Here is a 21,571-nt window from a genome sequence, read left to right as displayed (position 1 = left end):
TTTCGGTGCTTCTTGTGACTGCATGTTTTTTGGTCACTCATAAATGTGACACTTTTAACTCTCTATAAAGTCTTTGAGCTGTAGAGCGTCATTTACTGCAAGTTAATTCCAGTAATTCCATTGAATTACTGACAGTTAAATCACACTGACTAACAGAGGTCACTTCCTGCAATGTTTACATATTTAACATTGTTGAATTAGATCATTTCAGCTTGGCACTGGTGAAGAGTTGCTTTTTCTGTTTAATACCTGGGACCAGACTTGCAACATTTTTCATCATTAGTAGGAACTTCGTTTTAGATGTGGTGACTTAAATGCATTTCCAAGAAGGATGTCGCATAGTGAGTACAGGAATAATGCGCACTAAACCGAGATTTACTCTTTCGGCTGTTTTCGGCTCATTCCGCTGTTTTCCGTCTCGACATCACTAGTTCTCACGCAGTCTTGCCGCTCTGTGCTGTGCTGGAAAATGGCAGTTCGGCAAGTTGGAAAGATTTGTGCGGAATGAAAAGGAAAAAGAAAAACAGCACTTTAGTGTAAAGAGGGAGCGGACGGGAGTTAAAAACGCGAGTGTTACGAGTGCACACTTACTTCGACGCAAATCACCAAAGCCTTCTCGACGACGACATACTGGTAAGTTTTCCTAAGTTTCGTACATTACGTTACTGTACTCCGCGGTACTGGATGGCTAGCTAGCACTCTCCTGACGTGGGGAAATGACACGACGCGTGCTAACACGTATAATTGATTATTTTGACTATTTTAAAGCAACGTCTGTTCATAGAAATAGTCACAGAAACATTTGAATCGACGTGTTTGCGTGATCGCACAATTTACTCGCCTAGTCTGATGATCAGGTCAGTAAATACAACAAGAGGAGCTCGAGCGCTACACACCGCGCGAGCAGATTCACTAGAGTTGCATGGCAACAACATCAAACTTTTCGGATTCAATTGAAACGGTTCTTAATTTAAAGGGTCCTTTGCTCGCTGCTTATATTCGCGGCCTGTATTTGACAACGCATAGCGTCTGTGTCTATGTCTGGAGTCACTTTAACTTGTAAAAGCGGTTTACAATGCACGCCATCCCTAAAACTAAGCACCGCGAGCAGCGTTTAAGTGTCAAGAAATTTTTATAATGACACTTCTGTGATTTAAATAAGTCAGTCACGTGTCGTGTTTACGTTAATGTTTCGTGCGTGAATTGTTTGAAGGGTTGGACGCCATGTATCCAGAATGCGTTTTCTGTGTGCAGTTTCTTCAGTGCGGCTTTAAAAGGACACATTGTTTGCAGAACATTATCTGTCACCAGACTCATTGGCATTAGTCAAGGTACTTGGGCCAAATAAAACGAGTGAAAGAAGCTCTTACATAAGCTTCATCGTTGTTCTCCTCCATGCAAATGTGCAAAATACTGTCCTCAATTCTTGACTGTTAGTATGTCCTGTGGAAAGATTAAGCGCCTTACCTGGACAGCCCCAGGCAGAAGACATGAGAGAATCCTGATCCAGTTTCGTCAGTTGAACTCCTACCAGCAACAACGTCCTCTTGCCTTTAAAAATGTCACAAATGATCCTAATGTTACGTGTAGACAAGTCTAGTCTGATAAGTGACTCTTTACTGAGAATTCTTCAGTCTTGTGTCTCCTGTCTTACACGATTTCTGTTATTTTCCTCCAAAGCTAAATCGTAAGGAATAGTTGTACATTTACGTAAAATAATGATTTGGGATTTGCTCACTGCCTGGATACATTTTCTAATATTAGAACGTTTGCTTGATTTGCTCCAGCTTCTCTGGTGATCCTTGAGCACATGGCCACATGCTGCCCAATAGGAATCCAGCATTGCCTTTTCCCTTCTGTAGCAACAGTGAGTCTCCTGCCTCCATTCATTAATTATTTTGTGGTCTGCCTTGGTCACAGTGTTTGGCAAACTGCTCTGCTCAAACCGAATAAAGAGGAGGACGGGATTCTTGAAAAGACTAAATGTGTCGTCCGCTGCCCTGCAGCTTAAACCATTTGCTTTACTGTAATGATGATTTGTTTCGTAAGAACTTTTGGCACTCAGACTCATAACGGACCTTTCCTTTTTCATGAAAGAACTAACTACGTATTTAAACAGCAGTAGCTTTATCCTGAGTACTAAAGTTATAATAATGAAAAGGCGAAAACGGTTATGACGTACTTTTTTTATTTGGAGGGGGTGCTTTGGTGGTGTGAGGATTGCGGGCTGTGGTTGGGTATGTCCGTGCCACGTGTCTGTGCTACCACCTCTTTTCTTCACACAGAGGATGTCGAACTGAGACCTTTGAAAAAGTGGGGTGAGTGTTTGCCCTGTGATGCCAGTCTGTGTTGTCGGACACTTTGGTGTTGTTTATTTGATTGTAATCTGCGCAAATAGTTGGCGAGGTTTGTAGATTGGGCGCTTTCTTGGTAAGCAAGCATAAACCTTTGGTTCGAAGGTGCGTATGCGCATTAAGAAAAGTCATGGGCTTTGCTGTTCCGTAACACAATGCATATTGCAGAGTATATCTACAATTTTGGTTGTGCTCTTTTGCTCATGGATTCTTGGAAAAGTATGGATTTCAAATTGGCAGGTTTGCGAAATTGCGACGTGCACCCATTCTGAAAACACAACACGTGACTGAGAACATCTGTAACAAATATAGGTTGACCGGTATCTTTTTGATATTTACTAGAAATTGCTGCGCATTGTTCTATAAAGGCTATTTATCTTTCTGCTTTTATATTTTAAAAGGTAAGCAGAAGAGCTTTTTCGTGCTTGACTTTGCTTTAAGATTATTGGGCTCATAAATTATTTTGTTCATATCCATAATGACTATGTCAACTATATGATACATGTGAGGTGCATCATAATTTGATTGTGTTTAGTAGAACATTTAAGTATTTTGCTGTTAAAACGCTGCTGTCTTTTTTTCCTTTAGTCATCAACTCATCATGTTACACTGAGAGGAATGTGTTCTGAAGTGGAATGTTGAGTGACCTGCTACCAGACGACACCATCTAACCTGCCAAAAGGAAGTGGGATCTTATTTGAACTTAGTACTTAATTCATTTCCCTGTGCCTGAACGAGCATGCTGCCGACTCATTCTCTCTGCTCCATCATTTGGCTGAACCGTGGGTTCAAGTTAAGAAAAATTCCCTGTTTGGATAACACCGGTCAGGTCTAAGCTGCAACGCTAAGCTTCCAACAGCACAGGCCCACTCTGTTGGACATGCTTATAAGCTCCAGTCAATAGCCTTAGCCTTAAACAAAACGTCCCTCTGTCCGACATCACCCACGCCCTCCCGAAGTTTCATCCCAAGTCCAAGGTTCGTCTGCCTGGGGTGATTTTTTTTATACTCTGAGAAAATGGCTGCCGATGGCTTCCAGTACAGATCTCTGTACGCCTACTGTAAGGACTGTGAGGATGATATTGACCTCGAACTTGGTGATATTCTGACCGTGGAGAAGGCATCTCTACTGTCACTGGGCATCAAAGAGGGTGACGAGCAGCACCCGGAATGCATTGGCTGGATTTTAGGTTTTAATGAGCGAACCAAACAGAGGGGAGACTTTCCAGGGACGTTCGTGCAGTATGTTGGAACTGTGAAAATGTCAGTGTCATCCTGCCAGCCTCGTTCTCAAAGACCACTTCCTGCTGTTCCCAGACCTGAGCCAACAGCCTCAGCACCGGGTAAGAATCCAAAAACCTCTCCTAAAAAGCGGTACAACTCTATCACATCTGATTTAATAGCTTATCTGATGCAGACCTTTTTTGTGAAATATCAGTAATAGAAAAAATGTGCCCAAATAACAAAATGCCTTTTACATTTAAATGTAATTCTTGCTTAGTAGAATAAAATATGTTTAAGATCGTATTGGGATTATTACCCAGGCCTATATGTAACTTAGAAATTGCAGCGTGACAAAATGAAAGAAATGTAAATAAATTGAAATTACACTTAAAACCGGACAAAAGACATCATTTTTTAAATACACCTTTTTTATAATATTTCTAAAGCACATCTTAATTCAGTTTACACTAACCAAAACACTAAAATGAAATGAAAACAACAACAAAAACTTAAAAACTTTGAAAATGGAAAAAGCACAACTATGTTGAAGCAATTTAGATTCAGTTTTAAACGGTTTGTGTTATTTAGTCTTCATATTGGTTATAATATGTGTGATTTTAAAGAGAAATTGCCTTGTACTGTAGAGAGAAGGCTGCTTCCATAGTTGGGTATTTGTTTAAAAAGGATTTCTGATGTCAGATTCAACAAAATCTCGACTTTAACAGACATTTATGTTTTTCCCTGCTTCTCTTTTGTCTCCAATGTCATCTAGCACACATTTTAAAGATCCTACCCTTTACCCTCTCAAGATATCTTGTGTTTCCCTCTTCAAATCGCCTGTATTTCTCTTGCACTTTCCATAAGCTCTCCCTCCCTCTCCATCTATGCCTTCAGGAAACAGTAAATTATCCTATGTTTAGAGGCTTGGGAATTGAGCAGGCCAATCTGGAGAATGGAATTATGTATCAGATAGAGCGTTCAGCTTCATACGCACATTCCCCTTGAATCAGGTGATTTTTGCTTCAATGTCGTCTCTGTGTCCCTTGTTTTAGTACAGTTAAAACTCTCCACTATTCCAATGTGGTGATGTTTATTGCCATATGATAAAAGTCATATTTATTGTATGGTGCTTACTGATAAAAAGACACATACTGGTAGAAGTTGTGTTGGAAAACATTGCGTTGGGTGATTCTGCAAATGCGTAAATGTGTTGCTGCCGTACGGTCTCGTGGAAAGTATTTAAGTTACTTCTAAAAAAAAAAAAGAGTTTAAAGTTTGGCTAACCTATACATTTTTCTCATTTTTTTTTACTGTAGAGGAAGAGACTTGACCTACATGCCTCCAGCATTTGCATTCTGCTTAAAATGGATTTGCATAGGGAAGAAAAAAAAGAGAAGCATAATACTGGCGCATTAAGAATCTAGAAATATAGATTTGTCAAGCAAATTATATTGTAAATATATTTCCGAACGTTAACCAGCATTGACTAATATTATTTCCAGGATCTTATCTTTGATAAGTAAAGAGCCCAACGCTTTGCATTAAATCAATGTGCGCTCATTGACGAGAACTATTTATCAATCACAAATATTTATTTGAATGTTGATCAAATTAAAATCATCGGCATATAGGGCATGGGTCAAGTATTGGGATATTTGACATTATTATACAAACATGCTATTATTTTCTCATTTTAGTTTGGAATTGTTGACCAACTTATTAGAAGGTGAAACATAGCTGTTGATAAACAGATGTTTTAACTATTAGGGAGTATTTAGTTTTTTCGCATTTTGGTTTATTCAAAATTAATATTTTATTATATAAATTTGGGGTGCTACATATTTTCTCTCCAAAAAATCCTCATTGATTTTGAGTCAAAAATACCGACTCTTTATTGTAACATCAGTAGCTTTAATGTAGCGTTTTGTTGGTAGCTGGTGGTGAAGGTACAGCCTTCTGTCAGAAGCTTCTGTCTGAAAGATAGTATTTGATACTTTGTTTGCGCATCAGAATTATGAAGCTAGATGTACCGGTTTCATTTTATTCTGTATTAAACATAAAATGTCCATAGTTATGTTTAAATATCTTTAAAACATGAATCGCACAGTAATTACAATGATTTTAAACACCTTTATAGGTAATACTTGGTTGCTCACTCTCTCAGCCTTTTCCACATGAAAGACACTCGCATATCTAGATTCAGAAACTTTTCCATTTTTCTCTCCTGTGGTTCACCGGCCTACAAAACTTCTAATTTAAGACGCTGCATGTTTGAGACACACCCTTTAAAAGTCTACCTTAATTAAACTGGTAGATTTAACAGATTTGTTAACATTAGGAAATGGATTAGCTAACAAGAACAATGAACAATATAGTTTTTCAACATTTATGAAGAATTTTTAATGTTAGTTAAAGGAGCAATGTGGAGAATTTAGCGACATCTAATGGTGAGGTTGTGAATTGCAACCAACGGCTCCCTCCACCCTTCCCTTTCGGAGCACAAAGGCGGCTCTCACTGGACAAAAATGTCGTCATGTTTTTGCTTCTTTGGCGAAGGATATAATGTATTTACGAAACGCGCTCTGTAGAGCTGTTTTTTCGTTTAGGGCTACTGTAGAAACAATATGGTGAATTCCATGTAAGGGGACTCGCGGTGTATGAACACAGGAATAGCTCATTCAAAGGTAATAAAAACATAACGCTTCATAGAAGGCACCTCTGAAGACATAGTTATGTATATTATATTGCATTTCTGTCAATCGACCCTCCAAAAAATTACATTTGGACTTTTAATCCAAATACGATTGTTCATGTTAGTCTAATGTTAACAGTTACATCTTTTGATTTAAAAAATTTATTAATATATGTGATCACTAAGATGAACTAAGATATCAAATGCTGTAAAAATATAATTCAGTGCAAGTTCATGTTAACTAGCATTCACGCATTAGCTAATGTTAACAAATGCAGCCTTATCGTTATGTTAGTATAAACACTTTACATGTCAATTATATGAATACGCAATTCCAGATAGAATCTTATCTATGACGCATATTCTGTGTTTTTATTATATAATAAACAAACATGCAAGATGTATGCAACTTTGTAACAGGCAAATAAGACAGCTTGGGTATTTTCCTGTGAACTATTTGTTGGTCAAACTGATACCCCTCTTACTTTTCTTCATTGAAAATGAAGATGTCTATTTGTAGATATAACCATTTTAAGCAGTCTTAAAATACATCTACGTGTATAGATTAAATCTAAATCCACTAACACTATCAGTACAGAATAAAATGTAGTTGTTTCACAGCCTGTGACAAAAGTTCCCTCCTCTCTTTTTTCTCTCTTTCTTTTCCTGGTCTCAGTTTTACTGCTTGTTTAAGTGAACCGTGGCTTGGCATTTCTACAGTCTCCGCCTGTTCCTCCTCCCCTGTTTCACAGACTCTTCTGATACTGTCTCCAGGCAGCTATAAACTATCCGCTCGCTACAATTCTCAGAAAGAGAAAGGCCCCTTGAATTCCCCCCCGGCTCCATACCATGAACCTTCCTTCACAGAATTAGTACAGTATTAGTTAAAGCCTCCAATCTGAGCATTTATTCTGAATCTTTTCCATGGTGCTTTGGCTTGTTTAATTAATACAACTGGTTTTTATCTGCAACTCTTCATTAATTAATTGAAAGATTTCCTAAATTGTCTAGGCTAGGCTGACATTTAGATGAAATATGATTTTTTTCATTGAAATGCATTATGCAATATATTTGTAATCCTTTAATATGTTAGAGTGAAACATTTTCAGGATTTATTTCCTTTTAGTGTTAAAATCCAGTCAGACCAGAAGCTGGTTATTCACAACTGAAAGAAATCTGAGCTGTGCAAGACTGCATCTTGTTTTGTGGCTTTTATGTTGTGGTGTTTCTTAATACTGTTTGCTTTGCATTAAGATTAAAACATGTTGAGAGCTTTAGAGCTCCAGTGAAAGGAAATGGGCAAGGCCTTAGGTTAGCCATGAATGATGTGCCCAGATTACCAAATAGTACAAAGTAATGTGGGTGAAGAGTTGTCTTACATAATCATATTCACCGAACACAAAGACATGGTTTTCCATTAGTAGAGCATGACTGAATCCAAGTTAATGAGTGCAAGTGAAAATCCACCAAACTGCAAAGCTAAGTGGGTTAGCCTGCCAACATTTTGTTTAACTTGATGTCAGCAAACATGAAATTGAACAAAAACGACTGAGCAACAAAAGGTTGGTTTAAAGAAGTGCATGAAGTGCTGTAGAATGAAGCCAGTTGTTGTTGTAATCATATGATTAGCCGTTGCAGTTGTTTTTTGAGAGGCATGTTTTGCTGTAGGCCAGCCAAGATGCAGACTACCAGGACGACTATAATTGGGTAATGATTAGTTGGTTCCCGCTCCAAAAACCAACAATGACTTGAGGATCACAGCTGTTTTTCCTAAAAACACTATTTTGCACAAAACCAAGTGTTTTTAAGCATTTGGATGCTGTGTTTGGATATGCAACAGTGACCTGGAGCTATAAGAAAATATGGTTAATAAATCAAATTTATTTGTTACCATTAAAGTTAGTTCATGTTAGGTATATAAAATAACCAGGGATGGGGAGTAACGAAATACAAAATTGATTTCATTACAGTTACTTTTAAATGGGCTCAATGGGTCAATGGGTCAAATTACAGTTACATCCAAAAAGTATTGAAGATTACCAAAGTGATTATTGACATTTTAATGTAATTTAAACATTATTATAAACTGTATCAGCCTCAGGCAACTACTGTAAACAGCAATTGGATTCTCTGACTCTGACAGTCTGCACAAGCATCCTTAATGCTTTCAAAAAGTTTCATACTTCTTGCAGAAAATGCTAAATTTGAATAATTTTTAGAAAATAATAGGGATCTGGTTTTATTGCATATTGCATATTAATTGTATTTAGTACTGTCCATAATAAACTTTACATATACTCCACAAGTCAAACTGATTTCATTTATACAAATTGCCACATTAAAAAATGCACATCCCCTTGAATCTTAATTGTTTGTTACCTGAATGATCAACGACTGTTTTATGTTTTTTGATAGTTGTTCGGGAGTTTCTTGTTCATGTTATTTTTTAGGTAAATGTGACGTTTTGTCTCACAATTCTGACTTCCTTCCTGATTCTTATTCTTTTCTTAGAATTGTGAGACATACACTCACAATCGTGGACATAATGTCCAAGAGGGAAAACCGTAAAACTGCTGTTGTTTAAAATAATATGCAGAGGAAAGCCAAGTAATCTGTTTGGTGATCCCTTTGTTTATGTACTTTATAGTATTCTAAACTATTTAGATTAAAAACTAATCTGTAAGAAATTTTGTAATTTAAAGCATGTAATCTGTAGTGAAATACATTTTAAAAGTAACCTTCCCAGCCCTGAAAATAACTATAGAGGAATACATTAAACGTCTTCTCCGTATACACAGCAGTTCTCCTATTTTCTGTTCAGTTGTTTTCTATCCATTCAAATTTCTCTGAAATTATGTCTCTTAAAGGGAAAGTTCACCCACAAATAATAATTCTGCCATCCTTTACTCACCCTCATGTCGTTTAAAACCTGTATGACTTTTTTCTTCTGCAAAACTCAAAAGCAGTTGTTTTGAAGAATGTTGGTAACCTAATAACATTGGCCCCATTGACATGACATAGACATTTTTCAAAATATGTACTTTTGTGTTCCCCGGAAGATCGAGTCCTACGCTGGTTTTGAACAACAAGAGGGTGAATAAACAATGACTGAATATTTATCAAAGACTAAATTTTCTATCTGTGATTCAGAAATATTATATGGAAAGACATTTGCTGAGTTAGAATTCTTGACTTTGTTAAACACATTTTAAATGGTAAAATCTATAGATTTTTTTTTTTTTCTAAGCAAAGTTGGCCAAAACTGGAAAATGGGAAAAGTCTTATCCTTTTTTTTTGTGGATTGACAATGGATTCATGTCAGGTGTCCATGTCGTGGTTAATGCGCGAGAGGTAGGTTTACTTCCGAAAGAGGGAAAAGCAAGCAGAGTTCCATGCTTAACGTGCAGTGGAAAAGTGGAATGTGCTGACATGGCACTTCGTCTGAACTCCAAAATTAATAATCAGACGTGGTTTAGCCTTGCACTGCCAGGAGGAGAAGGCAGCCAAGCTCTGGCCTCTTTGTGGTGGGCCTGAAAAGGAGGGTCTGGCACAAGGCCAGTGGGCTTTTGCTTGTTCAGGATTTTTGATTAAATCGTTTATTGTGCTCTGCTCACGCGAAGGGCCGAGGCAGCTCTCGCTTCAAAAGAACTGGAATAAGACAGGAGGGAATGGAAGCTTTTTTCCTCCGGTAAAAAATATATATTTTGCATTTCTTGATGCTATTTAACTGCTTACATATTACAGTTAAACACATTTAATACTTTGCATGTTTAGTTGTTGTTTTTAGCCATTAATCTTATTTTTTATATCCGGAAAAAGCTAAATATATAAAAACCATCAATTTAAAACATTAAGGAAGAGAGATATGTGTTCTGCACGGAGTTCACAATTGGCTCTAAAGTCTGAGGCGCAAAAATACCCAGATTGTATAGAATAACTCCTCATTATATCACATCACTGCTTCCTCCGCTAAACAGTTGCTGCTTTTGGCAGCTTTAGTTTCCGACAAAGGACGGCACATTAAACTCTTTATTTAAAAAAGGTAACGGGCAAGTCAAATTAAACACACTAGGCTCAGGACAGTAAGTCACAACAGTAGGTGAGGAAAACAGACAAGGGTTGAACATTTGCATTGAACACATACTTCATTAGAAGTAATATTATATATATAATTAAAAGAATAATGCAAGTTATGTCAACATTACTCTTTACAATATTCAATAAGAAAATACGTTAAGTAGTTATAATACTGTATAAGCAGAGGTTTAAAGGAAATGTTCTATGTTTGGTTTTCTCTTCGATTTCAGTTGTTCCAGCCCTTGACCTGACCAAACAGTTCATACAGCCGGAAAGCGTTCCCCCTGATCTTGTTAAGTTGGTTGAAGCAATTGAGCGGACAGGTAACACTTTCCATTCTGTCATTGACAGTCATGTTAAGGGCTTTATTGTTTGCGGTTTGCACGTCAAAGTACTTGACACCCGATTCCAGTGTGAGCAAGAATCCCTGCAGAGAGCCTCCAGCCACAGGCAGAAATGAAAATAAAAACAATTACACTTAGAATGCCTTTATTTCATAGATTATTTCCACATTGAAAATAATACCCAAAGCCATGGAGGTGCGAAATGTTTCTCATTAGACCATATGGCAGTAACTACCATCCAGATTTTCTATGAGCCCTCCCTCTTTTTCACTTCTGAGTGAGAGATGGAGTGACGCTCGCGCTGCATGGCTCGACCGAAGCCTTCGATTTACTTTTCCACAGATTAAAACGTTGAGGGATGGAGCTCTCAGATAGCTCAACTTGATGTATTTATAGCTTTAGGCTTTTACATTTAATGTTTAGATATGACTCTGATGCTAATCCAAACACGGAAGATCTATTTTTGACACATGGATTTTCTGCTAGGTCTGGACTCTAGGATACTGTACAGGACGTCCAGTGTCTCAGCCACAGATAGTCAGAGCGTTGCTGGTGAGTTCAGTTGCTATCGACATGCTTTTCCATGTGGTTAATTCACTTCCTGTGCAGGAAAAGATAGTCTATTCACATCCTCGGCAACATGCAGCATTGCATTGAATAATTTGTGTTTTGCATGTTCGTTTTAGGAGCTGTTTTATTTGTTTTATTCTTAAAATTTTCATTTACATTTCACCAACGTTTAACCAAGTAGATAATGGATAACTTTTACTTTAATACTTAAAAAAAATATTTTTTAAATGTTTTATTTATTATTTAAATTTGTACCACTATTTAATGTTATGTATTACATTATTGTTAATTTATTTACATTATTGGAATAAGAGTTTAAACATTTTTAGATGTGATATTGTTTCAAAAAATTATTTTGTGCACTTCAGTAAAAACAAGCAAAAAATGTGTTACCTAGAAATACAGCAGAAATTTAGATTCATTTCACATTCTTATGTTTATTGTTTTTCAGTTGTGTTCTGTTAATTTACTGTATTAAATTGTTTGAATCTCAGGTTAGCAGTGGTCTTTTGAACCCTACTATATACCATAAAAATGTCTTATAACCAGGAGTTACATGACAAAGTAAAACACTTAACAGCTAAATTAAGTTATCTTATCATAATTATCGTTAATTATCATATTTCTGTAATTGTACTGTTTGCATTTTTTTCAAGCATTTGACACTCGTATTAGAACATCGTTGCTGTCCTTCCGAAACCTCCTTTGTCCAAATTCTCTGTTTTTCAGGACAAAAAACTCTATACTTCTTTCAACGATTAAATACTGTTTTTGTTAAAGTACTTTTTACAACTTTTTGTGTTGGTTGGATTTTTACAAAACCCAGTGGCAAACATAAAGTGTGTGGAGAGACAAGGTTTCAGAAGGACAGCAGCACTTCAAACATTCACACTGGCAGGTAGAGTCTTTCACTGAATGAGATGTCGGTCATGATTTAACTGGTCATTTTCCATGTACAGAGCCGCAGGAGCTGGATGTGGGACAGTGGGACGTTCACACACTCTCGGAAGCTCTCATTCGGTACCTGCAGGAACTTCCTGCACCTTTAATCCCTCCTTCTGTTTATACAGACCTTCAGACAGCAGTGCAGCTAGAATCGGGTAAGTGCCACTTTTTGCAGGTCTGCCAATGACGGATGAACGCTGTCTATAGAAAGTAACAGAATAATACGAACTGAAAAAGCAAACAAGTGCTGTCGGCCAAGAAAATGAGAACATTTTCCCTTGCATTTGCCTGAACGGCTTGTGAGATTCACTGTGGGGGTGTCTTTTGTTAACAGATGCTCCTTCAATGAGGAGACAGTTGTTGCAGGCCCTGGAGAATCCTGCTGTTCCACTACAGAACCTCCTGACGCTGCAGTATTTACTCAGACACCTGGAGAAGGTCTTCCAGTGTGAAGAGCAGAACGGTCTAGACATTCACACTCTCGGCCAAATCTTTGGCCCTCTTTTGATCAGGGGCCCTGTGAGCGGGTAAGTGGGGTTTTTTGTATTCCCCAGTTAGATTTATCCAAAGTGTTTGGAATAAACGGCTGAACTTTAGTACGCACGTAAACCTTTCCCGCTTCAATGTGTTTGATTTACAGGTCAGAAGAACATGAGGAGTTCCCTGCGGTTGTCGTTGAGAGACTTCTTTTGGAGAGAATTTGGGAACAAGAGCCAACTCCTCCTGGTAAATCACTTTTGACTTGACTTTTGTCAGTTTGAGTTACTTTTTATTCAATAATTCAACCTTTTGACGTGGATGTTTTTTACTAGGGGTCAACTGGGGATGTCCTTGGCCGTATAATAAGGGCCTATTAAGGTCTTTATGGTTAAGCTAACTCGTTGGTCACAGAGAGGGCGCCACCCATAAAATTTTTGTCCCAGGCCCTGTGAACTGTGACATACTCTCAATAAAGATTTTTGTAAATCTAGTTGCATACTTTAAATATTTTTAAGTGCCTTTCAATGCGTTTATTATAAACGTTTGTCTCATTTGTTTATACGCGTATATTATTTATGCGTAATGTGCCAAAACTATTGTTTTTGTTAATCGACAGCATAAGAAATCTGGCATATCACAAGCTTTCACTTTAAATAAATGTAAAAGTGTGCTATGGACACAATATTTATGAGAGGGTCCCACAGTTTATTGAACTTTTGGGATATGAAAACATAATGAAATAAAGACTTTTACTTTAAACTGCATTTGGAAATCAATTAAACACCATAAAAATCTCATGATGTTGATCTGGGATGGTAACTGAAATGTTCTGGATTTGATAATTCCCATTTGTTAATTTACCACTTAAGCGTTGCAGGTTGTTCCAGGACCACTCCTTATAATTGATGATGGTGTGGTTCTTTAGTGATGCACATATTCTGTTTGCCCCAGTCGTGGAGCACAAAATAAAGACTCTATTTATTTTAATCATAAATATAATATTTGTCTTGTTCATTCAGCTCTCCCTCCTAAACCGCCCAAAGCCATGGCCTCATCTGTTACCAATGGAAACAACAGCTTAATGAGTGAAGCTGAATGGTACTGGGGAGACATTTCCAGGTAAACCATCACCACAATGATTAATTCATATTTTTGTAAGTGATGGATCTCCGTCTAATGTGAGTGCGTTATTTTATGTTGTAGAGAGGAGGTGAATGACAAAATGAGAGACACTCCTGATGGTACCTTCTTGGTGCGGGATGCCTCCAGCAAAGTTCAGGGAGAATATACCTTGACCCTCAGGTGAGTGGACCTACAGACGAAATTTTTGTTTGTTTGATATCAATAAATGCATCACCTACTTGCTGGTCCATCGATTGTTTTGATTTGCATCATTCTGAGGAAATCAGTAACAGGAACACAAAGTGTGATCGCATTACATTGTTTATTCCAGGAAAGGAGGAAATAACAAACTGATCAAGATTTTTTACCGTGGAGGGAAGTACGGCTTCTCAGAACCTCTTACTTTTCACTCCGTGGTGGAGCTCATCAACCACTACCGGCATGAGTCACTGACTCAGTACAACGCCAAGCTGGACACACGTCTGCTCTTCCCCGTGTCTAAATATCAGCAGGTGCGATGTCTGTGCTTTTCACACATCTCAACATGATCAAACTGATGTGTTCTTTTCTTTGCGGTCTTTATGATAATGACATTCTATTTATAAAAATCTTCAAGAGGGCTGGTTCGTATCACAGTATATCCACGCAATGGTGAAACAGTTTTTGGCCAGTAGTGGTTCTGATTTACCATTTTTACATTTATCAGTGTGTGTAATGATATTATTTTTAGGTTGACATCCTTTCCAAAGAAAAATGATAATAATTGATAATAATTAGATCATACTTTTTTAATGTCAAGTATAGGCCACGATAGTCCCCTACTGTCAATCTGCAGCGTGAGGTTTTTAAAAACATGTAATTTTTTTCTACAGGATCAGGTGGTGAAAGAGGACAGTATCGAGGCTGTAGGTGAGCAGCTGAAGGTCTATAATGAGCAGTTTCAGGAGAAGAGCCGCGAGTACGACGTACTGTACGATGAATATACGCGCACATCACAAGTAGGTCACGTTTCATCTCAGCCTTTTAAAATGCATTGGGATGAGTCGCTTAAAGAGATGATCTGTACCATCTCTCTCAGGAGCTGCAGATGAAACGGACTGCCATAGAGGCCTTTAATGAGACCATCAAGATCTTCGAGGAGCAGTGCGAGACCCAGGAGCGAATCAGCAGAGAGAGCATCGAGAAGTTTCGAAGAGAAGGCAACGATAGAGAGATTGAGAGGTAGTCTCGCTCATGTAACATTATTCTCTGCTTTACGCAATGTGTGGCTCCAATATCTAGAGCACTCATTTTCTTTGTCTGTTCAGAATACAGAACAACGCTGAAAAGCTGAAGTCCAGAGTGACAGAGATTCATGACAGTAAGAGAAAGTTGGAACAAGACTTGAAGCTGCAAGCCATGGACAATCGCGAGATAGACAAGAGGATGAACAGCCTGAAACCAGACCTCATCCAGCTGAGGAAGCTTAGGGACCAGTACCTTGTGTAAGAACAAGAAAAATATGCTTCACTGAATAATGGTGGCACAGCAGATGATCACTGATGATGTTCATGAAAATCCTTTTTTGCAGATGGTTAACTCAGAAAGGCACTAGACAAAGGAAGATCAACGAGTGGTTGTGTATAAAGAACGAATCAGAGGAGTAAGTTCTGTTTCTGCGTTTCTTTGTTTTTCTAAATTTAGATAATAAACAAGTTAAAAGAAAGTTTTTTGAATGAATCAACAGAAATGACCAGACTCTTGCATATTATCAAGTCAAGCTCAAATTGAGTTACAGAGTTTAACATATAACATTAGCCTTTATATGTAGTTATGAGTTGTAAGGTTTAGTCACAAATGGTTTTTAATACTATAGACTGGTTAAATGTCGGCAAAACACACAGAGTTATGAGAAAGAAAACTAAAGGTAATAAATGATGCAAAAAATTAAACGATGAACTCAAAGATACAATATTTCCGCCCAGCAGCGTCGATTTGTAAATGTTAACAAGCTAGAATGGGTTAATTCCGGCGTTATGGATGTGAAATATAAACACTCAGAGAATGTATTCGTTGCCATGTTTTGAACCATCCATTTATATTTTAGCAAACTTTTGTTGATAGCGTCTAGACATCAGAAAAATATCAGTCTATGCACAAGTTTTCATTTTTGACAAATAAAAAGAAACGCATGGATGTGACCGAAGAATTGCACAGTTTTTGTGAGACTGCATACTTTGTAGAATTTTTTTGAATTAAAATGCACAAACCAGAAGCAATAATAACAAATGGAGAAGATATGCCTCTTGTAGAATAAAATAATATAAATAAATAATAATAATAATATAATAAAATATTTTCTTAGTTTTTTTGATGTGTCTATAATTAGAAATATTGACCGATTTGAATGAAACGATCCTGAAAATGGCACTATCCAGATTATGGAAAATCATGCAATACAATAAAACGTGCTTTAAAAACTTGAACAAAGACATCAGACAGAATTTGAAGCCCCAAATGTTGACATCTGTGCTATCGCTATAGTAAAAACCTACTGATAAAAACTTACCAAAGTAGTATAGTATGCATTTATTTAAGGAACAATACTGGGTTTTTAGGAGGATCTAGTGACATAAATTCAATATAATATACAAAACTATTTCTTTAGAGGCAAATAAATACCTTACATTATGAACCATTATGTTTCTAATACCTTAGGATAAGCTGTTTATATATACATACAGAGCGGCCTTACATACATTGAATTCGCCAGCCCTGTTTGGTACAGCATTCTTAAACGGACAAACAACTCTACAAAGTGCGTTTCCTCCCCCCTTTTCCCTATGGTAAAGTGGTGAAATGGATCGCGGATGATCCGTGATCCATCTACGCTTCGGAACGCATGTGACCCGCGGATTACATGTAAGTTTATTCATCATTGAGTAAGAGAGTAAAACGCGCTCTCTCTACAGTTTCAGTGCCAACGCACTCTCGCTCCAATATCTGGACGAGTACAACATAAAAGCGGTCCAGATAAACAATGATTTTCAAAACTGTTCCGTCACACAGCTAATATTAGAACAAAAACAACAACATATCTTGCTTATAACAAACAGAAAAAACAATGTTACACACTGAATCAATGCAACCTCCTCGGGGAAAGACGATTTTTCTCTCCAACGTGTCTCTGCTGCAAAGTCTTAGGTCCTATCTCCTGCCTGACTTTTATCCTTCTTTTTATACTTAAAATCCACAGACCTTTTATATTATGTAATAAATAAGATATTGTTCTTTCTACAGTCTTTCTAATGCCTGCATGATGTCTTCCCTGCGTCAACATGAGATCGACATCTTTTTGTAGTATGGTGGCCACCGTCGTGTTTGGACTGATCGATTTGTTGCAAATCTATAATACAACGCTACTGGCCGCTATAAATCAAAAACTGCGCCTTTAAATATGCACTTACATTTTTACAATAAAAAAAATGGATACTATATAACTACATTCAACTTTTTTACGATTGATAAACGTGGGCCAACATATATCTCATGACCACTGCAATACATCTTATGCTCATGACTGCCTTGTGACCTTACAGCTTCTACTCTCGGTTGGATGATGATGACGATCAAGCACATCATGATGAGTGCACTTGGTACGTCGGGGACATTAAGCGCACATACGCAGAGGATCTCCTGAGAGGCAAACGAGACGGCACCTTTCTTATCCGAGAGAGTCAGACCCAGAAGGGCTCCTTCGCCTGCTCTGTTGTGTGAGTTACTGAAATATCTATCGTATCTCAACTGACAGAATTTGGTCAAATCCATACCTCAAATGCTTTGGATGAATGTGTCCGCTAAATGCAGTAATGTCTTTATTTTCAATAGAATGGATGGAGAGATCAAGCATTGTGTCATTTACAAGACGGTCACGGGTTTTGGATTTGCTGAGCCTTACAACCTTTACGGTTCCTTGAAAGACTTGGTCTTGCACTACAAACACATCTCCCTGGTCCAGCACAACGACTCACTGAATGTAACCCTGACCTACCCTGTCCTAGCACAGCATCCTAGATGAGCAACGGGACACGACAAGACGCATTTAAAGCATGACTAAGCACATTTTACGGAGCAAACAATACTAACACCAAACTTTTATGTTTATCCTAGAAAACAGATAAGCACAATATGTTGTCATAAGTAAATAACAGGCTTTTTTTGCAAGCCCGTAGTTTTCCGTATTAGGACTAGCCGCAGTAATTACGGTAAGATCACATCTTAAATACTTTAATTAGTCATCCCGAAAATAAAGAAAAGGTTTCGAAGACGTTGCACATACTGAGTTCAAACTTAGAGATTCTGACAGTGTCTAATGATTCCATTAAAGCTTGAACTTGAGTTCTGTCTTGGATACGACTGTGGCTGTTTCTCGCCTATTTTAGATTAGGATGCCAGCCAGGGATCTCGTTGAGGAATTAAGTGAAAGTCACAGCTGTTGAAAATCAATCTTTTAGCCATTAAATCACTGCTTTGGGTTATCATCCTATGTGTTATGTTTGGTAGTTTGCTTCTGCAAACTGTTCAAATAGATTCTCTTAATGTGAGTGGTCCTAGAGAAGATGTGAAACAAAATTTATATATCGTAAGTGGTGGAGGGACACCTCAGCCCGTGTAGCTTCTAATCTGCCTCTTTAAAGATAGTTGTCATGGTTAGTAAATGGCCATTAACAATTTTATAAAAATGTAATGTTCTACCACAGAGCTGGAGATTTCCGTGCGATCGTATTTTAGCAGGTGTTGGTGCTTCCTGGTGCTTTATTTTTGTCTCTTGTAACATGAGAATGATGCATAGCTATATAGAAGCATTGTGATCCAGGACAGAGACAGTGAGGTGAGGACAAAAGTGATCCCAAAGCAACGACAAGTTAAGTCTAAACTACACTCGCTTTAGAGAGTTTAAGGGGAATGAGGTTATTCAATGAAGCAAGAAAAAATTTGGAACAGATACAAAATGTTTTCACATGTGATTTTAGAGTTTTGTGAAAGTCATTGTTACAGACCACCGTGGAATTCTGCTAAAATATTTATAGAAGAAAACGAGCCCTCATGTTGTTGGGTATTTTGTAATTGTACTTCCCCTAGTGTTTCATACTGCCCTCATGGCATGGTTTGACTCGTATAAAGCCAAGCAATACACTGGTCAAAATCATAGCAGTTGGATAAAAGAGAAAACAAATCACTTTAATGAGTGAAGTTTTAATAATTAGAAATGATGATTAAATGTGACATTTTTGGAATTTGCACAGCCAGGAGTTCCCAGAAAACTGCAATGTGAGGAAGTGCTTGAAAGATAGTTTTCTTGTGATTAGGACGATACAGAATTATTCATATACACAGATTAGACTTTTCAGGTAGTCCCAGAAGCCGATGTTGAAATATTTCCCTACAAATCAAGCTCAATTGGCATTAAATGGAATTCTTCCATTAAGTTCTTTAAAAATTGTGACTACCTATAATTTTCCTCCTTTGAAGAAATACAAATTTCAAATGAATGCTGTTACATTCATGTACTTGAAATGCTTTTTAATGGCATTTTCATTGGCAGTACCGAGTTATAGAAGACATTGCCATTTTGACTATGTGATAGATATTAGGAGCCCTTATTTGTAATGTTAAACATTAGCTTTATAATGAGGCTTGGTCTAAAACAACCAATATGCACTTTTGAGGATGTCAGTTCATAACATAAAAGCGTTTGATCGTTTTTAACTACAGGAGTAATTTTATCCATTAAGTCATTTTACAAACTAGCTAGCAACAAGGTTAAAATACCGTACGCGTAAAACTGATGCATTGTAATTTTTTGAAGGCAAGTTGAAATATAAACTTGTGAAAATGACTTTGGAAGCGAGTCTGAACTTAGTGTAACTTTTGATGTCTTTCAGTTCAAAACAATTTTGTTTATACGTTCGCCACAGTCAAAAGGTAGGGTTAGTCCTTTACTTGGTTCATAAGTGTGTCTTACGGTTAAAATGTTCGGTTTGTTTCATCGTGGTGATAAGATCAGAAGTTGTTTTGATAAAATAGTGTCGGAGTGGAGCAAGAAACAGAGACTTTCTGCACAGAGACACTGGTTGTGATTTCTTGAATGTTCAGATCGACTTGTTCTGAGAAATGAGCCAGAGTGCTGGATGTGTGTGTGAGATGTGATAAAGCAGATTAAAATCCTTTAAATGCACTATACAAGCACACCTTGTGGTGATATGATGCATTTTCGTTGACAATATATGAAGCTTGACAGCCTTTATGAGCAACAAAAAATAATTTAGGTACATGTTTTAGTTACAGGCCTAAAGGAATCAGTGGTAGTGTCATAATGTGTTATGGTAGTGCTGATACTGGTTCTGCTTTATATATTTTTTCTTTTTTTAGAGGCTATAATTCTGTCATTGTTTTATGTATCTCATTGTAAGTAATGACCTTAAGAATTCAAAGATAAGCTAGCTTGAATATCTTCCATTCAGTACAGTTACAAATGTTTACAGTATCTAATAACCAAATAGAAGGTGTATTTTCAGACATGCTCTTTCTGTTCCTGTGGGAATCTGTACAGACGGAGTACTTGTCTTTTTTTGTGCCTCAGTTGTTTTAAACTTGAAGATTTTGTGTTTCCTTCTTTGTTGACTTCGAACAGTGCTCCCTCACCTTGAAATGTCAGATAGAAATACATTTTGAACAAGGAAGTTTTGAACACAGTCTGTTACATTGTTTTTAATAAATGCAAATGTTACAAAAGCAGGTTTTCATTACATATTTTCTGAACAGATATATTTTTCTTTTGGCTATGGTACAAGTACTGCCACAAAAGTACAGAAGGAAAGATGATTAAAATGCTCTTGTAGAAAGCGATTTTTAGAAAAAGTGCCAGGGTAAATTTGGCAGCTTCTTTTTTGCTATTTTCTTAAAACCATGGATGGACAAATCCTAAAAAGCATAAAGCAAAATGTTTATTTTTAGAGTATTTTCACTTTGTTATTAACCACAGTATATGTCAATTACTTTTCCATCCAATAATAATTCACTTTGAAGTTATGTTAAAGAGTCAAAATGTTCTATAAATCACTTTAAAATATGAAATGTTTCCTTGAAGCTCCTTTTCGGGTGCACAATTGCACAGTTGTTTCTATTTCACATAGCTACAACAACAGCTCTATCTATATGCCTTTAACAACTGTTTTACATTTTAGTCATTCAATGTCCTTTCCCCTGTGTTCTACTTTTATTTCCCTGTTCAAACAAATACCTAGTCCTGTTTCCCTTAAGTGCATGACATGCACACCAAAGTGCCATTAGATCTTTAAAAGAGGGGGAAGCACTGTTTGTTGAACTCTACTGTGCACATTTTCATGTACATAATCAGCTTCCTTCGTTTCTTTTCACCCCAATCTGTTTTTGGGTGCAGATTTATTCTGTGTACAGTTTGCATCAGTGTTGTTTGTCTACCAAACAGGTACACGAGTATAGAGACTTGGCTCTTTAATAGGTAGATGAAATTATTTTTAAGACAATAAAATCATATTGAGTCTATTGCACCTGTTTGTGTGTTTTTGACCTGGGTTACTGAAACATTTATTGCTGTTACCGTTTACAGTATCACGCTGAAGCAGCAAAACTGCATTCTCTCTTAACAGAAACTCCAGGAACTGACATGCACAATTTTACATTCCCTGCAGGGGGTAATATCTAAAAAAATAAGATGAAAACACTGGAGAAAGAATTTCAATA

The 21,571-nt window shown here is 37.2% G+C and overlaps 1 protein-coding gene across 1 annotated transcript; it reads left to right on the top strand.

Annotated features, from left to right (window-relative positions):
- Window positions 1-250: 250 nt before the first annotated feature.
- pik3r2 (phosphoinositide-3-kinase, regulatory subunit 2 (beta)) lies at window positions 251-21,378 on the top strand. The gene is made up of 16 exons (XM_056743513.1): window positions 251-633; window positions 2,943-3,696; window positions 10,577-10,669; window positions 11,177-11,242; window positions 12,220-12,360; window positions 12,540-12,732; window positions 12,846-12,931; window positions 13,705-13,804; window positions 13,889-13,987; window positions 14,139-14,319; window positions 14,680-14,805; window positions 14,886-15,028; window positions 15,115-15,291; window positions 15,378-15,449; window positions 17,386-17,559; window positions 17,675-21,378. The coding sequence occupies exons 2-16, from the start codon at window positions 3,372-3,374 to the stop codon at window positions 17,862-17,864; spliced, it is 2,166 nt and encodes a 721-aa protein (XP_056599491.1). The 5' UTR covers window positions 251-633; window positions 2,943-3,371; the 3' UTR covers window positions 17,865-21,378.
- The last annotated feature ends 193 nt before the right edge of the window (window positions 21,379-21,571 follow it).

Source organism: Triplophysa dalaica, chromosome 3 (genome assembly GCF_015846415.1).
Source record: "Triplophysa dalaica isolate WHDGS20190420 chromosome 3, ASM1584641v1, whole genome shotgun sequence".
NCBI classification, from domain to species: Eukaryota; Metazoa; Chordata; class Actinopteri; order Cypriniformes; family Nemacheilidae; genus Triplophysa; species Triplophysa dalaica.
This window is presented reverse-complemented; position numbering and strand designations above follow the sequence as displayed.

Coding starts and splice junctions, on each gene's coding strand:
- pik3r2 (XM_056743513.1), top strand. CDS start 3,372: ATGGCTGCCGATGGCTTCCAGTACAGATCTCTGTACGCCTACTGTAAG. Junction 13,805..13,888: donor TACTGGGGAGACATTTCCAG/GTAAACCATCAC, acceptor TTTATGTTGTAG/AGAGGAGGTGAATGACAAAA. Junction 14,320..14,679: donor CCGTGTCTAAATATCAGCAG/GTGCGATGTCTG, acceptor TTTTTTCTACAG/GATCAGGTGGTGAAAGAGGA.